This window comes from Saccopteryx leptura, chromosome 5, assembly GCF_036850995.1.
Source record: "Saccopteryx leptura isolate mSacLep1 chromosome 5, mSacLep1_pri_phased_curated, whole genome shotgun sequence".
In the NCBI taxonomy this organism is placed as follows: Eukaryota; Metazoa; Chordata; class Mammalia; order Chiroptera; family Emballonuridae; genus Saccopteryx; species Saccopteryx leptura.
Window position 1 is genome coordinate 50,306,157 of NC_089507.1, and position 24,747 is coordinate 50,330,903.

Consider the following 24,747-nt stretch of genomic DNA (forward strand, 5'->3'; position numbering starts at 1 on the left):
TTACAAAGAGAAATATCCATATATAAGTGGATCAAAGCATGGATTTAAAAAAGCAAAGAGAAAGAAGAAGTGATTCACTGGATCTGACACCCTATTTAACATTTCAGGATCAAACCAATACCAAATTCCAAGGACATAGTAGGGAGTCCAGCAGATAGTAAATGAAGTGGCAAATGCAACCGTCATCCTTAGGGTCCTCAGCCGAGCTCTTGGTATATTGTTCTTGGATTGATTCAGTTGCAGTTCTATTAGAAAGATAAAAGAGCAGGCATATAAAGACCAGTTTTATTATAAAACTAAAATGGACAAAGAGGGAGAGAGATTTACTAATTCAACCTAATAAATATAATGGAAGCAAATTTCCAATGTTTTGAATCATGATAATTTGTTGGAAAAGCATGTTTATATTTCAAGTTTTCTACACTATCATATAATGAACAGAAAATATTAAAAGATGATAGATAGTGCTCTTAAAATTAACTTTCCATCAAATGAATATGGATTTGAAATATAGGGGTAACTCAAACCCTCAAAATATAAATTTAAGAGAGAAGACAGGTTAAGCAGAGTTGAATTCACTGCATCTTGGTTGTCATGCAAACTGTGGCATAAATTTATAAATCCTAGTTTTTGAGAAAGCACTAAGTTACTGAAACAAAAAACAAACTAACAAAAAGAACAAACCAAAAAACCCCCACAACCACACTTGTCAAGTTTCAGATGCAGTAGTTCATTACATATTCAACAACATTCCACATATCCAACACACACACACACACACACACACACACACACACACACACTTTGTGAGACTATAAAAGAGATGATGTGAAACAGAACAGTTTAATTTTAACAAATATATTAGCTACCATTTAATAAATTTTACTTCACTATTTCTAGATATCAGGTGTTTGATACAGGGTTGTGATGGCCCAGTAGGAACAATTTGTCATGCTTATACTGGGTAAATGAGGTAATTTGTCCTTTCATCTTTAATTCCATGGTGCAAATTGGAACAATAGGAGATATAACCTCATCTGTAAACTGGAGAAAAATATACCTCCTGGGGTGATTATGAATGTTAAATGAGTTAATATATGTAAACTGCTTACAACAGTATCTGGCACATAGTAAGTGCCACTCTGGGTATTGCTGTTTACAAACCATTTACCCACAATTAACACCAAATCTAAAGAATACATACTGTGGGGATCTTGGCGAAGGATCCGTGTCAGGGTAAAGATGATTTTTGCATTGCAGATCAACATGATGAGAAGAGGGATGATGAAGAGGCAGCTGAAGGTGAAAAGGTTGTAAAAAGCTTGATGCCACCATTGTGGAAAACTGCAGTGTGTTACACACTGAGAGAAACCTTCTGACTGTCCAGAGCCATCAGCTAAATGAATCATCCTGAAGATATATAACTGTATAAAAAAAGAAAAAAAATTAAAAAGTTGTGTTACTTTATTTCAAACAGTATTGGCATGTTTTCTTGAAAGTTTTCTCTTCTGCATTTTGCTAACCTTCTGGCATGTTGCTGTCCAAAGCAATCGCTAAGTTCGTTGATATTTGCAATTTCTATGTAAAGTTATAAGTGGATCTTTACTTAAAATATGTTTGGGTAATGTGAACGGATTCTTAGGACTTGGGACTTTTTGGGAATTATTTCAACCTTGCAGAGCAGCTCTCAACCCAGGATTTAAACCTTGTTTGTACTTCAATTTCTGGCACAATTATGTTGAGTAAACTCTGCAAGTAATTTTTTTTTTAACTCTGCAAGTAATTTTATCGTTTCATCTGCAGCATCTATAACTGTATGTGGCTTTTGAAATGTGTCCCCAAGATAGATATTTAAATTTTATTTATGAGACAGAAAACCCCAATAAAGTGGTCAAAAGATATAAACAGAGAGTTCACACCTAATATACGTACATATATATATATATATATACATACATATACATACATACAGTGGCTTTAAAGCATATGAAAAGATGTTTAACCTCACTTATGATAAGAGAAATGTTAATTAAGGCTACACTGAAATGCCATTTTTCACTATCAAGATTGCCAAAAATTGGAAAGAAAGGCAACAAAGTCTCATGGCAAGACTGTGGGGAAACAAGGACACTCATACATTGCTAGCAGGAATGCAAATTGGTACAACCATTATGGAGGGGTATTTTGTGATAACTAGCATAATGCATATCAATTTACTTTTGATCCAGTAATCTTATATCAAGGAATTTACTCTGAAGATATACCCCTGCCTCCATTATATGAAAATACATCTGCACAGGCATTGTTGAAAAGCAGTGAAAATATCTAAATACCAATTCAAGAACAGTAGCTGAATAAACTATGGTAGACCACATAATGGAGTGCTACATGGCTATAAAAAAAGTAAGAAAAATGTCTATATATATATATGTACATATATATATATATATTTATGTGTATGCATGTGTGTGTACATTTATTTATTTTTCAGCTCTATCTTTTTTTTTTTTTTTTTTAAATAAATTTTTATTAATGGTAATGGGATGACATTAATAAATCAGGGTACATATATTCAAAGAAAACATGTCTAGGTTATTTTCTCATTAAATTATGTTGCATACCCCTCGCCCAAAGTCAGATTGTCCTTCGCCACCCTCTATCTAGTTCTCTGTGCCCCTCCCCCTCCCCCTAACTCTCCCCCTGTCCTCCCTCCCCCCACCCCTGGTAACCACCACACTCTTGTCCATGTCTCTTAGTCTCATTTTTATGTTCCACCAATGTATGGAATCATGTAGTTCTTGTTTTTTTCTGATTTACTTATTTCACTCCTTATAATGTTATCAAGATCCCACCATTTTGCTGTAAATGATCTGATGTCATCGTTTCTTATGGCTGAGTAGTATTCCATAGTGTATATGTGCCACATCTTCTTTATCCAGTCTTCTATTGAAGGGCTTTTTGGTTGTTTCCATGTCTTGGCCACTGTGAACAGTGCTGCAATGAACATGGGGCTACATGTGTCTTCACGTATCAATGTTTCTGAGGTTTTGGGGTATATACCCAGTAGAGGGATTGCTGGGTCATAAGGTAGTTCTATTTGCAGTTTTTTGAGGAACCACCATACTTTCCTCCATAATGGTTGTACTACTTTACAGTCCCACCAACAGTGAATGAGGGTTCCTTTTTCTCCACAGCCTCTCCAACATTTGCTATTACCCGTCTTGTTGATCATAGCTAATCTAACAGGGGTGAGGTGGTATCTCATTGTAGTTTTGATTTGCATTTCCCTAATAACTAATGAAGCTGAGCATTTTTTCATATATCTGTTGGCCATTTGTATCTCTTCCTGGGAGAAGTGTCTATTCATGTCTTCTTCCCATTTTTTTATTGGATTGTTTGTTTGTTTGTTGTTGAGTTTTATGAGTTCTTTGTAAATTTTGGAAATTAGGCCCTTATCTGAGCTGTTGTTTGAAAATATCATTTCCCATTTAGTTGGCTGTCTGTTTATTTTTATATCAGTTTCTCTTGCTGAGCAAAAACTTTTTATTCTGATGTAGTCCCATTCATTTATCTTTGCCTTCACTTCTCTTGCCATTGGAGTCAAGTTCATAAAATGTTCTTTAAAACCCAGGTCCATGAGTTTAGTACCTATGTCTTCTTCTATGTACTTTATTGTTTCAGGTCTTATATTTAGGTCTTTGATCCATTTTGAATTAATTTTAGTACACGGGGACAGGCTGTAGTCGAGTTTCATTCTTTTGCATGTGGCTTTCCAGTTTTCCCAACACCATTTGTTGAAGAGGCTTTCTTTTCTCCATTGTGTGTTGTTGGCCCCTTTATCAAAGATTATTTGACCATATATATGTGGTTTTATTTCTGGGCTTTCTATTCTGTTCCATTGGTCTGAGTGTCTATTTTTCTGCCAATACCATGCTGTTTTGATTATTGTGGCCCTATAATATAGTTTAAAGTCAGGTATTGTAATGCCCCCATCAGCTCTATCTTTTAAGAGACCCCTGACACATTAGTGCCCAGATCTTGGTTTCTGTCATTCTCTACCATAAAAACAAGAGCTCATTTGAGAAGTGGGTGATGCCAAGGCTGGAACAAGCAAAGTACAATATGTGCTTGGATCAGCTTGTGCCAAAAGCCAAAAAGTTGTCAGAAAATGATGGAGTTGTCAAAAGAACTCAGAAGCCAGCTTGAAAGAGCTCCCATTGGCCAAATCTAGGAAAGATTAAGTAAGACATTACAGAAAAAAACTGGAGTTTATTATTCTAAGTGAAGTAAGCCAGTCAGAAAAAGATAAGTACCATATGATTTCACTTATTTGTGTAATCCTAAAGAGCAAAATATACTAACAAACAAAATAGAAACAGATTAATAGATATGAAGACCAGACTGACAGCTGTCAGAGGGGCTAGGGGTTGGAGGGCTTGTGAAAAGGGTAAAAGGATTAAGCCAGTGGTTCTCAAAGTGTGTGCCAGGGCGCACCAGTGCAGTCCACTGGTTTTTCTGGAATACCTGGTGATTTTCAGGTGCACTTTAAGGTATTCCAGAAAAATTCAGTATGTGCCTGTTGGGGACCAAAAAACCAACAGGGTTTTTGGAGTTTAGATTTTTGGGGGACAGAGGTGTGGGGAATTGGCTGTAAGCTGACAGTCTGCTCAACCCCCCACTTCACTTGCCTGATTAGGTTACAGAAGGCTGTTAAGCTGTGGTGCTGGATTGTTTACACTACCCCCCATGTTCCCAGAAAGACTGGGGGCAAGTTTCTTCTATCCTTTGTTTGCTCTAAAGTTAAGATGATATGTATGGTGGGGGTTTTCTGTTATTGGTAAAGTTCTTGGGTTGCCTTGGAAACATGATCAAAGATCTCAATGATTTGCTAATGGTCCACTTTGCCCTATAAATAAAGCAAGATGCGGTTTTTGGGCATGCTTTGTTCTTGCCAGCAGCAATTACAGGGCCAGCCCGACCCTGTATTTTCTTAATTCTTCACCATCCCCACTCGGGAACTAGAATTACTAGCTGCGCTGGTTAGCGGCATGTGCCCAGATATAAAAATATCAATAAATATAGTTACTCTATTATACCATTCATTATGGAAATACCACTCTTTTTGTTAACACATCATTATTATATTTATTATTAACATATCATTATATTATTTTTAGATAAATACATCCAAATAAAATAGGTAGATTTCTCAAAAAGAAGTATGATATTAAAGAGTCCGATTTTGGAAGTGAGCAAAAGTTAAGTGAGCAGAAGGCTGACAGGTAAAATTTAATTTATAGCATTTTCCATCACTTCACACTGAACAATACAATTGGATTAGAAACTCATTCATGGAAGCTTCAAGTGATTTTGGTTTAATATTAACAGAAGAAGAACTGGCAGCTATATCCACTGATCGTGGATCGATGATTAAACATAAGGAATTGTCTCTTGAAGCCTTTTGGATTTCTATAAAAGAAGAATATGTGGCAATATCTAAAAAAGCTTTGAACATTTTACTACAATTTTTAACATCCTATTTATGTGAATTAGAATTTTCTACCCTCAACACAATTAAGAGTAAAAGAGAGGAATTCTTCAATGTATTGATGAGAAAATGAGAGTTTGCCTTTCAAATATTTGCTGCCCAAACATTGACGAAATCACTAGGACACATCAGGCTCATGTATCTCATAAACACAAGAATGCAAAAACTTAACACATTTGCACTGGCACCTGCCGAATTTACTAAATCTTACTAAGAATGTATCTATATATATATATAAAAAGATAACTTTTTTGTGGCTTTAAAAAATTTTTAATCCCTCCATTTTACGAATTCTAAAAAGCATAACTCAAAAAATGTAACATAAAAATGTTTTTAAATGTCAGAATAAATTTAATTTTGTCATATTTATTTCATTTAATTACCATAAAAGCATGCTTGGATTTTATATTTTTTCTTTAATATTTCACTTATTATAACATATTTCTCAGAAATTTGCATATAGTGTGCCTACAGTTATTTGTAGGATTTTAAATGCTCCCCGACTTCAAAAAGTTTGAGAACCACTGGATTAAGCAAAGAAAAAAACCTTACAGGCAAAGACAACTGTGTAGGACTGCAGGAGGGAAAGGAGGGGGTAAGAAGAAGAAGGCTAGAAAGGGAATAGATGGTGACCTAGGGAGATCTGACTTGGGGCGGTGAATACACAATATAATATATAAATGATGTTTTGTAGAATTGTGCTCCTGAAACTTGTCTAAATTTATTAAGCAACGTCATTCCATTAATTTAATGAAAAATTTTAAAAAACTGATAAAAATGATAAAATATTGAATAAAGAATTTATGGGCACATGCTGAAATAAATGACAAAACAACAGCAAACAAATGGGGAAAGGGAAAGCTCTTTGTTACGGTATAAAAGAACAATGGAAATAGTGTTAATCACTATAATAAGTGATTCAGGCAAGGATCATCAATGACTGTAAAAACATTGGTGAAAGCTTGCAGAGAACAGATTATTTACATTATTTAAAAACATCTACCTGCAGCATATTTATTCATTATAAAGAGTAAAACCACTTTTTTTTTTTTGTATTTTTCTGAAGCTGGAAACGTAGAGGCAGTCAGATAGACTCCCGCATGCACCTGACCGGGATCCACCCGGCACGCCCACCGGGGTGTCGCTCTGTTGCAACCAGAGCCACTCTAGCGCCTGGAGCAGAGGCCACAGAGCCATCCCCAGCGCCTGGGCCATCTTTTGCTCCAATGGAGCCTCGGCTGCGGGAGGGGAAGAGAGAGACAGAGAGGAAGGAGAGGGGGAGGGGTGAAGAAGCAGATGGGCGCCTCTCCTGTGTGCCCTGGCCGGGAATCAAACCCAGGACTTCTGCACGCCAGGCCGATGCTCTACCACTGAGCCAACCGGCCAGGGCCAAAACAACCTTATAATAGAGAAATAACCAAATAATGTTTTTGTTTTTTATTATTAAGTTGACTTTAATGAAACACTAGGAATGGGTCCTGGCTGGTTGGCTCAATGGTTGAGTGTCTGCCCAGTGTGTGCTCTCCTGGGTTCGATTTTCAGTCAGGGTACACCGGAGAAGTGACCATCTGCTTCTCTTCCCTACCGCTTCTCTCTCTTTCTCTTTCTCTCTCTCTCTTCCCCTCCAGCAGCCATGGCTTGATTGGTTTGAGCAAGTCAGCCCCGGGTGTTGAGGATGGCTCCATGGCCTCCGCCTCAGGTGTTAAGAAGAGCTAGGCTGCTGAGCAGCAGAGCAACTCCCCAGATGGGCAGAGCATTGCCCCCTAGTGGGCCTGCTGGATGGATCCCAATTGGGGCACATGCTGGAGCCTCTCTGCCTCCCTTCCTTTCACTGGGGCTGAGTGTCCAGTGTGTGACCTCTGGAGGTCCTGGTTCTTGGGTACCTTTGCCTTCCTGCTCCCAGAACCATGGGGCCGTATCCCCAAGTCCAAACACTGCTGGGTGCCTCTGCCATGGTGAGCTTGGGACCAGACCACTCCTTCTCTGTTTTTTGTTTTTTTAGTGAGAGGAGGAGAGGTAGAGAGACTGACTCCCACAAGCACCTTATCAGTGTCCACCTGGCAACTCCTGTCGGGGGGGGGGGGCGCGATGCTCCGATCAACCAAGCTATCTTCAGAGGCCAGGGCTGACTCTCAAAACAGTTGAGCCACTGGCTGTGAGAGCTGAAGAGGCAGAGAAGTGGGAGAGGGAGAGGAAGAGAAGCAGATGGTTGCTTCTCGTGTGTACCCTGGCCGGGGATCAAACCTGGGATTCCGCACAACGGACCGACACTTTATCCACTGAGCCAACTGGCCAGGGCCTGTTTCTTTTTTTTTTTTTAAGCTATGTGCTTCAGTATTTTTTTTGTGTGTGCTTGTTCTGTTGCCATTAGGGTATTAAGAGAAAAATTGTCAAATGTACAAGAGTCCTTTGTGTTATCAGTGCTTCCGCACTCCATCTGTCCTTTGTGATGTGACTGTAGATCTTCATCCTATCCCCTTTTATATTATTGTTATCACAGATTATCCTTGTTTTTATTGTGACCTTGTTAGAGCTTTTACTTGTAATTTATTTTGTTTTGTTCTTTGTATCTGATAGACTAACCCCTTGAGTATTTCCTGCAGTTGGGGTTTTCTGGTGATAAATTCCCTGAGCTTCTGTATATCTGGAAAAGTTTTTATTTCTCCTTCATATTTGATGGATAACTTTGATAGTTATAGTAGTCTTGGCTGGTAGTTCCTCTCTTTCAGTACTTTGAATGTTTGGGTCTTCTGGCTTGTAGAGTTTCTGCTGAGAAGTCTGATAATAGTTTGGTGGGCCTTCCTTTATATGTTATGTTCTCTTTTCTCTAGCTGCCTTGAGGATTCTTTCTTGGTCATTGATTTTTGACAATTTTATAATGATGTGCCTTGGAGAAGTTCTGTTTGAGTTGAGGTCACTTGGCATTCTGTTTGCTTCTTGGATTTGAGAATCTACCTCTTTCCATAGGCTTGGGAAGTTCTCATCAATGATTTCTTTGAATAGGCTTTCCATTTCCTTCTTTTTCTTTTCTTTTTCTGATATACCCATTATTCTTATATTGCTTTTTCTGATTGAGCAATACAATTTATGTAGAGCTCTATAATTTTTTAAAATTTGAGATTCTGTCCTTTGTCTAGTTGCTTGTCTTTGACATTACTGATTCTCTCCTCCATCTGGCCTGTGCTATTAGGTGAACTTGCTACCTCATTTTCGATTCATGTATTGATTTCTTCATCTCTGTTTGCTTCTTTTTTAAAGTTTCAATCTCCTTTGTGAAGTATTCATTTTGTTAATTAATTTGTTTTCTGAGTTAATTATATTGACTATCAGTGTTTTCTCGCATCTCATTGAGTATTTTCAGAACTTCGATTATGAATTCTCTACTGTTTAACTCCAAGGTTTATATCTGGCTGAGATTGCTTTCTGGAAATTTAAAATTTTCTTTCTGAACTACATCTCTTTCTTGTGTAGCTATGATATTCATTTTCTTCTTCCTGGATGGAATTTGAGAGTGGAATTGTTAAGGAATTTAACCTAATTAAACTAAACTAAATTAAAATAAAAAATACAAGAACAAATAGAAAAATATTAAAAATAAAAAATAAAAGAGAAAACTACAAAAATAACAAAAGCAAAAACAAAATATTTTCACAAAAATAATAAAAAATTTAAAAATAAAAGAAAATGAAATTCAAAATAAAAGAGATTTCAGTTATGGAAGGTTTTCCTGATGTATTCCAGTAGGTGGTGCTGTATTACATATTTTGGCTTTGAGAAATTCTTGGGCTGATCTCCTCTGAGATGTTGCTGTCACAATGATGGAGGTGGGGCTGCCATTGTGATGATGGGTGGGAAGTGTTGTGAAGGCCTACAGCTTTATAGATTTAGCAATGATCATCTCAGGCCTCTGGGCTCTTCTCCCCATGTTTCAACAGACCAGGGGACCAGACACAAAGCACCTGTTCTTTAGGGGAGAGAGTGTCTCTGGAGAACTAGCTGCAGGGTAAACCTTTGCCTTTGCCACTTTCTGTACCACGAGGTGAAGGAGGTAAGATCTGGGAGGCTGGGGGGGAGGGGACACACTTTGGTTTTCTTTGCCTCTGTGCCAAGTGTGGGCTGTGGGCAGACCCTGGGAACACTGGCATTGACCCCTCGTTCTGACACTGCTTTGGTTTAGTATCTCCCCTTCTGTTGTTCTTCAATCTCATCACTCCTCCTGGCAGAAGGAGACCCAGTTACTCCAGGCTTCTTCCCTGTCTGGAGCCCCAGTGGACAAAACCCCAGACAATCCAGGTTTCTCTCTTCTCCAAAGCTGACTGAGAGTGAGTCGTATTTTCCACCCTCTTTCTCAGTCCTTCCCATAGATCTTTTCAGGCAAGCCTGAGATACCAGCTGGGGTTCTTTTACTGCATTATAGCTAATTTGTTGAAATTTCAAGGGAAGAGATTAAGGTTATCTCTCTTGCCATCATTACTTTGACTTGATTGCTTTTTTTTTTTTTTTTTTTTTTTTTGTATTTTTCCAAAGTTGGAAATGAGGAGGCAGTCAGACAGACTCCCGCATGCGCCCGACCGGGATCCACCCGGCATGCCCAGCAGGGGGCGATGCCCCACCCATCTTGGGGCGTCGCTCTGCCACAACCAGAGCCATTCTAGCGCCTGAGGCAGAGGCCACAGAGCCATCCCCAGCACCCGGGGCAAACTTTGCTCCAATGGAGCCTTGGCTGTGGGAGGGGAAGAGAGAGACAGAGAGGAAGGAGAGGGGGAAGGGTGGAGAAGCAGATGGGCGCTTCTCCTGTGTGCCCTGGCCGGTAATCGAACCCGGGACTCCCGCATGCCAGGCCGACTCTCTACCACTGAGCCAACTGGCCAGGGCCGACTTGATTGCTTTTTATATGCCCCTTGACCCAGGATTGAACCAATGACCTTTGTGCACCAAACTGACACTTTATCCACTGAGCTACACAGCTAAGGCCAATTTTTTTCTTTTTTTCTTTTTACTTATTTATTTATTTTTAGATGAGAGAAGAGAAATTAAGAGAAAGACTCCCACATGTGCCCTGACTGGGATCCACCTAGGCAACACCTTCTGCGGCAGCTGCTCAAATCAACTGAACTCTACTCAGTGCCTAGGGCCCTGTTTGAACCAATTGAGCCACTGGCTGCAGGAAAAGAAGAAGGAGAAAAGGGGGAGAAGGAGAAGGAGAAAAGCAGATGGTCACTTCTCCTGTGTGCCCTGATCAGTAATTGAGCCCAGGACATCCATACACCAGGCCAACGCTCTATTCACTGAACCACTGGCCAGGGCCAATTTCTTTCTTTTTTTATGCTTGAATAACATTTCATTGAGTATGTGTGCCTGCCTATCTATCTATCTATCTATCTATCTATCTATCTATCTATCTATCTATCTATCATCTATCTATCATCTATGATCACATTTTTTTTATCCATTCATCCATCAATGAACACAGGTAATTTTCATATCTTGGCTATTGTAACTAATGTTACAGTGAACATGGGAGTGTATATATCTTTTTCGCTTAGTATATTTGTTTTCTTAAGATAAATACCCAGAAATGGAGTTACTGGATCAGACAGTATTTTCAATTTAAGTTTTTTGAGGAAACTCCATACTGTTTTCTATAGTGACTGTATCTATTTGCATTCCTACCAGCAGTGCAGAAGGGTTTCCTTTTGTCCACATCCTCATGAAAACTTACTATTTCTTGTCTTTTTGATAATAGCCATTCTAACAGGTGTGAGGTGATATCTCCACATGGCTTTGATGTGCATTTCTCTGATCATTACTGATGTTGAACACATTTTCATGTACTATTGATCATTTGTATGTCTTCCTTGTAAAAATATATATTCATATCCTCTGCTCATTTTTAAATTAAGTTGTTTGTTTGGTTTTTTTGCTATTGAGTTGTATGGATTCTTTATATACACTCATGTGCCACCTAACAATGAGGATCTGTTCTGAGAAATGCATAGTTAGGTGATCTTGTTACAGTACAAACATCATAGAGTATACTTATACAAACCTTGATAGCATAGCTCTGGAGGGGAGGAAAGATAATTTTTCTTTTACCCTACTGGGTTCTTGGTGGCGACCCTTTGTAATAAAGGACAGATTAATAAGAGAATAATAGCCTGACCTTTGGTGGCGCAGTGGATAAAGTGTTGACCTGGAATGCTAAGGTCGCTGGTTTGAAACCCCAGGATTACCTGGTGAAGGCACATATGGGAGTTAATGCTTCCTGCTCCTCCCCAACCTTCTCTCTCTCTCTTCCCTCTCTAAAATGAATTTTATAAAAAGTTAAAAAGAGAATAACAAATAAAAGTTTAATAACATGTATACCTCAAAACAGATAACTTGCCGAAGTGGCTGAAGTCACCACGTTAAATACCATCTTCAGCTAAAGAGGAAAGATGTTGGGGGTGGAGAAAGTTAGTTATGTTATATAGATTTAATGTCTGTTGCATTGTTAAGAGTTTCTAGAGACAACATCATACCCTTTTCTTGGATTGGGAGAGAGAAACCCTTACAATTGGAGATTTCCTTTACAATGGCATTTTTTTAAATAAAGGATAACTTCTAGTTTTTTTATTTCTAGAGCTTCCACCATATCTGCTGTTTCTTAAAATTAACCAGCCTAAAATAATCCTTATGCCCAAATGACATATTTTGGGATGAAAAATTCTGTTTTCCTACAGCTCCTAGGAAATAAACCTGTACAGCATGTTACTGTACTGAATACTGTAGACAGCTGTAACACAATGGTGTTTGTAAAATGCATTGTGATAGGAGAGCTACAACATTCCCTAGCTGATAGGAATTTTCAGTTCCATTGTAATCCTGTGGGACCACTGTCATAAACATGGTTGAGGGAAAATGACTGTATTTTGGATATTAACCCCTTATCAGATACATGATTTGCAAATATTTCCTCTTATTTGACAGTTTGTCTTTTTATTTTTTTAAAGACAGTTTGTCTTTTAATTTCATTGATAGTTTCCTTTGCTGTGCATTAGCCTTTTAATTTAATGCAGTACCAATTGTTTATTTTTGCTTTTGTTGCCAAGATTTCTTTTATTTTAAACAAATTAGAGACAGCATTTAAAAATTTTTGATTGAAAGACCTAAATATAAGACCTGAAACAATAAAGTACATAGAAGAAGACATAGGTACTAAACTCATGGATCTGGGTTTTAAAGAACATTTTATGAACTTGACTCCAATGGCAAGAGAAGTGAAGGCAAAGATAAATGAATGGGACTACATCAGAATTAAAAGTTTTTGCTCAGCAAGAGAAACTGATATCAAAATAAACAGACAGCCAACTAAATGGGAAATGATATTTTCAAACAACAGCTCAGATAAGGGCCTAATTTCCAAAATTTACAAAGAACTCATAAAACTCAACAACAAACAAACAAACAATCCAATAAAAAGATGGGAAGAAGACATGAATAGACACTTCTCCCAGGAAGAGATACAAATGGCCAACAGATATATGAAAAAATGCTCAGCTTCATTAGTTATTAGGGAAATGCAAATCAAAACTACAATGAGATACCACCTCACCCCTGTTAGATTAGCTATTATCAACAAGACGGGTAATAGCAAATGTTGGAGAGGCTGTGGAGAAAAAGGAACCCTCATTCACTGTTGGTGGGACTGTAAAGTAGTACAACCATTGTGGAGGAAAGTATGGTGGTTCCTCAAAAAACTGCAAATAGAACTACCTTATGACCCTGCAATCCCTCTACTGGGTATATACCCCAAAACCTCAGAAACATTGATACGTGAAGACACATGTAGCCCCATGTTCATTGCAGCACTGTTCACAGTGGCCAAGACATGGAAACAACCAAAAAACCCTTCAATAGAAGACTGGATAAAGAAGATGTGGCACATATACACTATGGAATACTACTCAGCCATAAGAAACGATGACATCAGATCATTTACAGCAAAATGGTGGGATCTTGATAACATTATAAGGAGTGAAATAAGTAAATCAGAAAAAAACAAGAACTACATGATTCCATACATTGGTGGAACATAAAAATGAGACTAAGAGACATGGACAAGAGTGTGGTGGTTACCAGGGGTGGGGGGAGGGAGAACAGGGGGAGAGTTAGGGGGAGGGGGAGGGGCACAGAGAACTAGATAGAGGGTGGCGAAGGACAATCTGACTTTGGGCGAGGGGTATGCAACATAATTTAATGACAAAATAACCTAGACATGTTTTCTTTGAATATATGTACCCTGATTTATTAATGTCATCCCATTACCATTAATAAAAATTTATTTAAAAAAAAAAAAATTTTTTTGATTGAATTAGTAAATTTAAATTTAATTTAATTAACAGTCTGAGTAGTTCTTTCCTTTTTGAGGTGATGGAGTGAGAGGGGAATACGCTTTTATAAAATATGTATTTCCTTTCTTTGCTTTTGCAGTAGAAAAATTTAATTAACTATAAGTAAATATAATATAAAATACCATGGTTTCTTTTACTTGTAATTAAGATGATTTTCAGGTTTTTTTTTTTTGTTTTGTTTTGTTTTTTGCATTTTTTGAAAGCTGGAAACAGGGAGAGACAGTCAGACAGACTCCTGCATGCGCCCTACCGGGATCCACCCGGCATGCCCACCATGGGGAGACGCTCTGCCCACCAGGGGGCGATGCTCTGCCCAGAGCCACTCTAGCACCTGAGGCAGAGGCCACAGAGCCATCCCCAGCACCCGGGCCATCTTTGCTCCAATGGAGCCTTGGCTGTGGGAGGGGAAGAGAGAGACAGAGAGGAAGGTGCGGCGGAGGGGTGGAGAAGCAAATGGGCGCTTCTCCTGTGTGCCCTGGCCGGGAATCGAACCCGGGTCCTCCGCACGCTAGGCCGACGCTCTACTGCTGAGCCAACTGGCCAGGGCGATTTTCAGTTTTGAGAGTGAAAATAATTTTAAAATTAATCCACTAGAGGGCGCCCAATAATCAACTCAAACATGCAGTCAGCTAATTCTATTTTATGATCCAGACCAACTGTTTCCTCTATACAAAGTGACCCTCTCAGTTTTCCATGTTTCTTTTCAAGCTACCTTACTTAAAGTTCAGTTTTTAATTTGAACCAATACATGTGAGTTGAGGTCTTTGGAAAGGTTACTTTTCATAGAACCTGAGAGTCTTATACTTCCTTAAAATCTTTACCTCTCTTTGCACTTTCTCAATTGTACTTGGAATCAGATGACCTGAGTTTGACTGTGTTCTGCACTGGGCCAAATTTTTACTTTAATATTTTATATTTTTAACTTACAATGATGAATCTTTTAATAATAGAGACTTTAAAATATAGTACTATGATTTGCATTTTGGTTATCATCTTTTTTTAATTATTATTTAACAAACACTTATTTTAAAAACAATGCCTCAGTCAAAAACTACACTGGAAAAAAAAGAAGAAAAAAAAACTATACTGGGTGCTGTTTGTACTAAAAGATAAACCAGATATATTCTGCTGTCATGGAATTAAATATTTGGTAGGGAAGATATAGCATGTATGTAATGCCTACAATACAAGATAGGCTGTGATAAGGCCAAAAAGAGAGATATAGTCAAGTGGTATGAAAAATCAGTATGTTACTTGTGTATAAATTAATTTGTTTTAGGCTTGGTTCAGTTTATTTTATGCTCCAAGGCCATGTTCATTTTAATGATTGTTAGAGGGATCACTTTACTTCTAGTGGTTCTTTTGTCCTTGGATTATATTTCTTTAACTTCTTTATGTTTCATCTCTCTCATCCCTTGCTTTATTTTGCCATAAACAAGAGTGATCTGTTTTCCTTATTTACAGTCAATTGCAAATGCTCATTTCTTTTTAAAATGTTATTTTAACTCTCACCTGACCCCTACACTAAATACACCATAAACTAGTCTTTTCCTAAAGTAATTGTCTTCAGATGAATGTACTTTAGTTTCCTCATCTATAAAACAGAGATGTTAATATTATCTATCCCTAGGGGCTGTCATGACAATTAAACAAATTAATATTTGGAAAGGGCTTAGAATAGCACTTGGCATACCTATGTACATTATAACTCTTATTATAATAAAAAATTTGAGGCACACAATTTATAAATATGTACCCATATGTATTTGTTTATATATTTGTAAGTATATGCTATATATTTTTTTTTCCTGAAATCTTTTTTTTTTTTTTTTTTTTTATAGAGACAGAGAGAGAGTCAGAGTGAGGGAAAGACAGGGACAGACAGACAGGAACGGAGAGATGAGAAGCATCAATCATTAGTTTTTCGTTGCGCATTGCGACACCTTAGTTGTTCATTGATTGCTTTCTCATATGTGCCTTGACCGTGGGCCTTCAGCGGACCGAGTAACCCCTTGCTTGAGCCAGCAACCTTGGGTCCAAGCTGGTGAATTTTTGTTCAAACCAGATGAGCCCACGCTCAAGCCGGTGACCTCGGGGTCTCGAACCTGGGTCTTCCACATCCCAGTCCGACGCTCTATCCACTGCGCCACCGCCTGGTCAGGCTGAAATCTTTTAACGATCTATTCTAACCTTAAAATTTTCCTTCTCCAGGATAAAAAAAAATAGACAATATTGCGCAGTGTGACATAAAGTAGTAGTTAAAAGCTCTAGGTATGAAGTTAATGGGATATACTTACACCTCCACCTATTAGATGGTAATGTTGAGCATGTTTTATAACATTTTTATCCTTAGTTTCTTTATGAATAAAAATAAGGACAGTAATTATATCTAAGTTACAGGGTTGTTGGGAGCCTTACTCAAAGTAATACACGCAAAAGCATTTAGCATAATTCCTGTTCAATATTTTTGTCCTCCATAACTATTATTTATCATCGTTGTTGTTATTTCTGTTATCATTATGCTATTACTGTATTCTAGTACAATTTTTGGTATGTTGTATGTGTATGATGAGTATTTGTTGAATTTAAGGTGTTTGTCAAGTCGGAAGTACATTCTAGCCCTGCAAATTCTCAGTGTCCAAGGCAAGCCTCCACATCTTCAGACCACACATATTAACACCAAAGAATAAAGCATGGCTCATATATCTTTCCTGCAGGCCTAGGTTAACTATAGAATTTAAATACTGTCAAAATGTAATGTTTCATATTAAACTGCTGTGGGCTACTGATATGAACTCTTCCTGCAAATAATCTGTTACTCTGGAATTCTTGTGGTCCTAAATGATTGTCATTGAAAACCATATAATTTTTAATTATACTATATATGGACACACCTAATTCAGGAAATGTTTTCTCTTCAACATGTACTTACCAGCCTAACCACAGATGTTCTTAAATTAATTCTTTCAGATCATGCTTGTTGTCTTTCCCCCCATTTTCTCTTCTTTTTCTTTTTCCCCTTTTCTTCTTTTCTTTTTCTTCCTTTTTCTCTCCCTCCTTCCCTTCTTCTCTCCTTCTCTTCTTCTTTCCTCCCTCCTTCCCTCCCTCCTTTCTTCCCTCCTTCTTTCCTTCCTTCCTTCCTTCCTTCCTTCCTTCCTTCCTTCCTTCCTTCCTTCCTTCCTTCCTTCCTTCCTTCCTTCCTTCCTCCTCCTTTTAGAAATAATGCCTCTAAAACTTGATTTATTATGCTCTAACACATATGCCTTTCAGACTGAGTAGGACAATTTGGTGACTAGGGATTAGGTCATCCAAATTTACTTGTCAGTCAGAATAAATGTTATAATTTTGAAAAAATTAAAATAATCAACCATTATCTAAACAATTCACTTTGCTGTTTTTCAAAGAGCTGTGCATTTTAATACCCATATTTTCCTATTATTTTTTCTCTTGACTTGATGAAAGAAGGAATGAAGACAGAAAGACAGGAGGGAATGAACTTTAACTGATTGGTTATGAAATCTTGTAGGAGATGATTTTATATGGCTTACTTCTTTATAATTTATTCATAACAATTGCATTTAAACTTAGTTAAGTAATTTACACAGAATTACTTAGCTGTTAAGAGATGAGATTCAAATTGAGATTTGAAACCAATTTTGTTTAAACCAATACCCATGCTATTTCTACTATCCCATTGCTTGTTATTTGTTGCAGGGAGATGTGAGGTCTTCAGAGAGACTATGTCTGGGGCTAGTGAATGGCCAAACAGAGAATGGGCCTCCCTGATTCTTATTCAACCAGAGCAAATTTACTTATATTTGTTTCATTTATTAGGGCTTCGCATAGAATTTTTAAAAAAATTCCCTTATTCATACAAGGTTTAGAAGTTCTTATAAACTTTTGGAAATATATCCCCAAACCATCATAGAATTTTGTTTTTGAGATTAGTAATCAGGAAAGATAAAAAACCAAGGTGGTCAACTTGAAATTTGTTTTCTTCTGAATAGAGGCAAAATGTCATAAATTCAGATTGCCAGGCCTCAGTTTTGACAACAAACTTTGTAGATATTTTTTAATGAGCAATGAATTAGTCAAGTAATTGAAAGTTAATCTATGCACCTAGGGATGAAGATTAAAGTCATATTTTCAATGTGTATTAGCCATGACAGGATGCGTCTTTGTCAATGGGCTTGTCTGTAGAGTGTGGGGAAGCGTGAGGTACACCCACCGTGTGTCATAATCTAGAAATAAAAAGCCCTCTCTATCTCTTGTCTTCACCATCAAATATATGTAATAATAGTCATGGGGTTGAAAGCTTTTTCCTTCAGAGATATAGCAGAGAGCAATAACAAAAAGTATAATTAACTAGCCTTAATCAAAAGACAACAGGCCAAGTCACACGGGGAAAACCAATGAATCCCTTTAAACCAGTGGTTTCCAAACTACAGATTGTGCCTATCAGTGAGTTGTAATCAACAGTAAAAAAAAAAAAAGAAACAGAATAGATATTTAATTTCACAAAAGCCGTTTTCAGTTATAGGTGTGTGAGGAAGACACACAAACCATGTTTCCATGTAGTCTATATTTCTTACTTGGCTTACTGCCAAAAATGTTTGAACATCATTATTTTCAAAGGTGTTTTTTGGTTGCTCTCTTATATGTGAAACGGGGATAATAACATGGTTCTAATGTACTTCATAGAGTTAATGTATAAATATGTATTATAATATGTAAATAATGTAAACATAAAATATGACTGTTTTAGGTTTTTCAGGAAACTTCAGAAAGCTCTTTACAAATTTAAAGTGCTGCTGAAAATAAAGATGGGTCATTTATTTTACAAAAATAAAAACAGTATCATTATTTTCTGTGACCCATATTCATAGAAATCTCTTACGTAGAGTAATGTATTTGAAGTCAGGCTATTATTACTTGAAATGCCTAAACAATTTAAAGTTAATTTATATTTTCTTTTTATTACATAAAAATAGATAAGTATTTGGCATTTTCTCCCTATTATTGCTGTGATACAGTTAATTGAAAATAATTGAGTTAATAAATCAATATTTTATTTATAGTTTTGGGAGAGTCCTTTTAAAAGAGCAAAATTGTGGGTTTGTGTTTCACTTATTATCATAAATTGACTTATTTCTACTTCTGTTTCAGCTTTCATCTATATGAGTATTCCAAATTACCAACTACTTTCCAAAGAGCTGTACTTATACAACGACTTTATACTGTCAGTATCATGTCTTAAAGCAAATGTTTTTAGCTCTTTTGAAAGCCTTCCTTTTCTCTCCTTTTAAATAGATAGGCAGACAAAGAAACAAACATTCCTTTTCTAAATCTACCTGTTTGTTTCAATGGTTTTACTATTAAAGTGCTTTAGCTAAAAAAATATTAAAGCTTTATTTTACTCCCCTTTATTATTTTTTTTCTTTTAAAATTTTTTTCCCATTGATTTGAGAGATAGAAGCATCAACTCATTGTTCCACCTAGTTGTTCCATTTAGCTGTACACTCATTGATTGCCTCTTGTACGCCCTGACCCAATCAAACCTACAACCTTGGTGTGCCAGCATGACTTTATCCACTGAGCCACCTGACCAGGGCTACTCCCCTCTATTATTAATTCTCTATTACTAAAGCCAATTTGTTGCCAAGCTTTGTTTTTTGTTTGAAATGTCCCTTGTAATTACTAGCAAGTCCCTCTGATACCACCCTAGTCCTCAACCTAATCATCTCTTTGCCAGATGATCTGCAAAAGCTTGTTTGTCTCTCTCCGCTTCACATACATTTTCTCAAACTATTTTTGTTAAAAGTCATTTTAGGAATATATGGCATGAAGACTGTGGTTAACACTGCTGTATGTTATATAAGAAAGTTGTTAAGAGAGTTCTCATCATAGGAGAAATATTGTTTCTTTTTTATTGAATTTATTGGGTGAGACTGATTAACAGAATGATACAAGCTTCAGGTTTCTATTGTACAACACATCATTTTTACACTATATTGTGTGTTCACCACCCCAAGTCAAGTCACTGTCCATTCCCACTGATCCCCATTAAATCCTCCTCTACTTACCTGGGCAATCACCACACTGCTGTCCCTGTCCATCAGTTTTTCTTTCTTCCTCTTTTTTTTTTGCTCAATCCCTCCACCCCATCCTGTGCCCAACACCCTCCTACCTCCAATAGCTGTCAGCCTACTCTCTATCTTTGAGTCTGCCTCTATTTTGCTTGTTATTTCATTTTGTTCATTAGAATCCACATGTGACTGACATCATATGATACTTGTCTTTCTCTGACTGGCGTATCTCACTTAGTATAATACTTTCCAGATCTATTCATGCTGTTGCAAAGGGTAAGATTTTCTTCTTTCTTATAGCCAGGTAAGGAGAAACTTTTTTTCTTTTTTTTTCTTACGGTTTCTATATGAGATGATGAATGTTAGCTACACCTGTTGTGGTAATCATTTCACAATATGTGTATTTTTTTAAAGGTAAAATGGTACATTTATTTATTTATTTATTTTGTATTTTTCTGAAGCTGGAAACGGGGAGAGACAGTCAGATAGACTCCTGCATGCGCCCGACCGGGATTCACCCGGCATGCCCACCAGGGGCGATGCTCTGCCCACCAGGGGGCGATGCTCTGCCCCTCCGGGGCGTCGCTCTGCCGCGACCAGAGCCACTCTAGCGCCTGGAGCAGAGGCCAAGGAGCCATCCCCAGCGCCCGGGCCATCTTTTGCTCCAATGGAGCCTTGGCTGCAGGATGGGAAGAGAGAGACAGAGAGGAAGGAGGGGTGTGGGGGTGGAGAAGCAAATGGGCGCTTCTCCTATGTGCCCTGGCCGGGAATCGAACCCGGGTCCCCCGCACGCCAGGCCGACGCTCTACCGCTGAGCCAACCGGCCAGGGCCAAAATGGTACATTTATTAAGATACAATAAGCTCAAAGAAATCACTGAAAGCACTAGAACAACTTATAGATAAATGTCAAAGGTCATGTTTAGAAAATCAATAAAAACAAAAATGTTAAAATTATTTAGTCAAAATATTAGTAACCAAAAATATAAAAAAGATACTCTTTTGTGTATTTGTATTCAAGAGAGCTCAGAAAGACTGGTGCTTTCTATATTGAGGGTATCAGGAAAAACAGTAATATACAGTTTTGCTGGAAATCAATTTAACATTAGGTTTTAAAGTGTCTTAAAAATGCTTGTACACTTTTACTCCATTATTTCAATTTATAGAATGTACTGAAGGCATAAGAAGACACTTGGGAGAAGATTTGCATTGTAATGTTTGTTTTCTCATTGAGAGAAAGGAAGCAAGTGATCCATTAACTCAGTTGGGCCTCACTTGACACAGTACCATTTCAAGTGAAATTTGTGCAGACTGGAAATGTGCCCTTTTTTGCAATGGGTCTCAGTTACCATGGCACTGTGCAAAGTGAGGACCCTCTGCACTTAGTAACGCTGCAGGCAAGTAGGTGGCAGATCGAACAGAAGCTGGTTGTATGTGACTGGATTCTCTGTAAGGGTGTGTTGGCTGTGATCATCACGTGATGAGCATTTGAATGTATACAAACATTAAAACCAAGAAGCTCCCAGCTAAGGAAAGGGCAAGTTGTTTTATATAGCATTTTTTTTTTAATGAAAAAAGAAGGGTATAGCAATGCATGTACATTATGATAACTTTGTAAAATACCAGGATTAAAGAAAAGTAAGACTTATTTTTTACATCTACGTACTTTCTATGATAAATTCTTACGCAAGAAAACAAGCAAAATAAACTGCATATTTTCAATATCATTTCACAACATATGTAAGTCAAATCATCATGCCGGTTACACCTTAAAATCATACAATGGTGTACGTAAATTCTTTCTCAATAAAACGGGGGAAAAAAAAGAAAAATATTACTTTACTCTTCTCACAGGACTCACAAAAGCTATATGGCTCCCACATGAATTTCAGATTTTCCCCTGGCTATCAATGTCTTCTATATTATAAATCCAGTATACCCCCATTCATTGATTCATTTATCCAAACTTTTTTTTAGTAAAATGTGCAAGATTTATTTGGCCTGAAAAAACCGCAGAGTATTGAAACATTTTAAATTTCTATTTTTGCTAGGTATCTGATTTAGTGCTGTGAATATGAAATAAGTTGAGCACAACAGTCTCAGATGTTTAGGAGCATATACATTAAAGGCAAAGACAGGCAAACAAACACAATCACTTTACTTTATGACAAAGAAATCGTGAGCTATGAGGTTAAAGAAAAGGGGGCAACCACCAAATCTAGTTCCTTACTAGTCCCAACTCTGAATTTTTCTCTTCAGCCAAACATGTTTCCTATGAAAATCATCCTTTCAACATTTGCTGAAAAATATGTGATCCTTGACTTACTTTTTCTATCCAAATACCATTCCTCTTTAAAAATTCAGCTTATTTTACCTTTACTCTAAAATCCTCCTTTACCATTTTAACTCATACTCATCTTTCCCTCTTCTGACAGTTGTAATAGTTTTAAGACAATTTAGTATGTAGTTATATTAGTTTTATATAAATTTTGTCTTTACAACTGAATTCCATTTTTTTAGAGCAATTTCTTTATTTCAGTTTTAAGAACCTAACTGTGTTTAGCTTCTCCCCCCAAAATCAATCACTAAGAAGCACTCATACTTTAAAGAAACAGAATGGAAAATTTCAGGACATAGCCCTTAGATAAATAAATTAATTTCAAGTGACATTATTTTCTGAAACTATTCCTGTATATTCAGCCACTGTGAGAATAAGTGTAATATACTTTTCTCCAGAGAAATCAAAACATTTCATTTTTTCCTGTCATAAAACACACATTAATTTAATTTATCTAATAGCCAAAAAATGTTTGTTAAGTGAGGAATTGTTGAAAAAATTTAGTTACCCAGCTTTCCAGTGTCTTGTACTATTTATTTATTGAGTCCTGCATGGTGTTTTTTAAAAACCATCTGACCATAGACAGACGTTCATTTGTAGAGGCAAGTTTCCGAAGGATCCTGGTTAACTCTGACTTTACTTACTGACACATTCTTGTACCCTTGGTTCATCCTATAGTACATTTTACTAGGACAGAGAGTGAGAACTTGCTCATTTGTTAATTCAAAGATCTTTCTGTTTTCAAAAATGTTTGCTTCAGAGATATGACGGCTGACAAAGGGAGATTCTGTAGGTCAAATAACCAGGTAGCCTCTATTGAAAACAATCTGGAGAGATATCTATCGCTCTCTCTGTAGGAGAGGGCCTGTGCCTACACCAACAGTCTTACAGTTTGCTCACAGCCTGTTACAGTCTAATTTACCTCCAGAAAAGCTCAAGTCACCATCTAGGAAACATTCAAATTTCTAAAAGTCCAAGATTTTCCACTTTTCCCCTTTATTCAGCAGCGAACTTTAGAATAACATACTAACTGAGAATAATCCTCTCTAAACTGCAATCACAGAATTCTTAACATTTCCACTTGAAATGTCCCAAATAAGACAATTTATAAATATTTCCCACCCATGCAAATTTTCATAGTTCTTAAAGATTCTCTAAATTTACCGTGTCAGCCAGAGCAAAAAGGAAAATAGATGGAAGACCAAGATGGGAATGAGATCAAGTTTGAGAACAGCTACATTTTGAAGGAGTATTTACTATGTACCAGAAATTAGTCTAGACATGTTAATACGTTATTAATTTAATCCTCACAAAAATGCATAAAGTAGCAACTACCTCTATTTTATATAAATGAAGGGAATTGAAACTCAGGAGATTAAGAAATTTACCCAAGGTGACAATGGGAGAATTAAACTCTACTCTCTGACTTCCAGAGCCCAACCTCTTAACGATAATATAATATTGCCTTTGACATACAGTAATACTATATAATACTCAAGTTAAATAGAAAATCTGTGCTGGCCATATCCTAACAAGTTCATGATGATGGTTTACCTGTGGTCCAGCAATGAGGCTACTGAGGAGCCACGCCAGGCCAATCAAGGACTGCCCCAGCTTACTGGTGCTCACAGCTAGGGGCCTCGTGATGGCCAGGGAGCGGTCCAGGCTGATCACTACCATCATGAAGGCCGGGGCGTACATAGAGAAAAGCTTCAGGTAGCTGAGGACTTTGCAGAGGAACTCTCCCCCATACCACTGGACCGTAATGTTCCACATTCCATCCAGTGGCATGACAATCAGGGTCTCCAACAGGTTGGCCAAAGTCAGATGTTTTAAAAGCACCTTCATTCTTGAGAGCTTTTTCCCTTTCTCTTTCTTCTGAGTCCATTTCTTAAGTTTCAACAAGAAAGAAGCATTGAAAGTTGTGGACAGTAGAAAAAGGAAGAAAGTAACTGTGACTCGGATCTTTCCAGATAAGGTCAGGGAGGGGAGGTTGCCTTGCATCAGCGGGCTGCTGCTGTTGATGGATGCACAGTGATTTTGATTCTGTTCTGGAGAAGCATTGTTTGCCATATTTCCCAACTGATAATGCTTCAAGACGTGCGTCTCTGGTACTTCTAGATTTTTATTGCGGTTGAACACAAAGTTCTATTTTATTTCTGTCACTGGTTTAGATTTGTGTCAAGTTTTGTCCCAGAGATACTTTATATTTAGTATGAAAGATCAAGGTGAACTTGTTTTGTGGGCTTATAATCCAACAGAATACTAAAACAGAGCCTGCCAAACACATTCTGAGGGCCAAATGTAACTGTGATACCTCAGCAGATGGCCTGGTTTTCACATTTCCTGAATGAAGGACACTTGAAGTTTAATTTTGAATTTAA

General features: G+C 37.3%; 1 protein-coding gene across 2 annotated transcripts; it reads right to left on the minus strand.

Annotated features, from left to right (window-relative positions):
* GNRHR (gonadotropin releasing hormone receptor) lies at nucleotides 1–24,436 on the minus strand. Of its 2 annotated transcripts, none has more exons than XM_066386393.1 (3): nucleotides 23,918–24,436; nucleotides 1,205–1,424; nucleotides 1–245 (listed from the first exon to the last, which is right to left on the minus strand). In XM_066386393.1, exons 1-3 carry the CDS (start codon nucleotides 24,434–24,436, stop codon nucleotides 1–3), a joined length of 984 nt encoding a protein of 327 aa, XP_066242490.1. The 2 variants fall into 2 exon arrangements, with proteins under 2 accessions (XP_066242490.1, XP_066242491.1); XM_066386394.1 differs by having other exon boundaries at nucleotides 110–245; nucleotides 1,205–1,296.
* Nucleotides 24,437–24,747: the final 311 nt, after the last annotated feature.

Coding starts and splice junctions, on each gene's coding strand:
- GNRHR (XM_066386393.1), bottom strand. CDS start 24,436: ATGGCAAACAATGCTTCTCCAGAACAGAATCAAAATCACTGTGCATCC. Junction 1,425..23,917: donor GCCTCATTGCTGGACCACAG/GTAAACCATCAT, acceptor TTTTTTATACAG/TTATATATCTTCAGGATGAT. Junction 246..1,204: donor CCTTCGCCAAGATCCCCACA/GTATGTATTCTT, acceptor TCTTTCTAATAG/AACTGCAACTGAATCAATCC.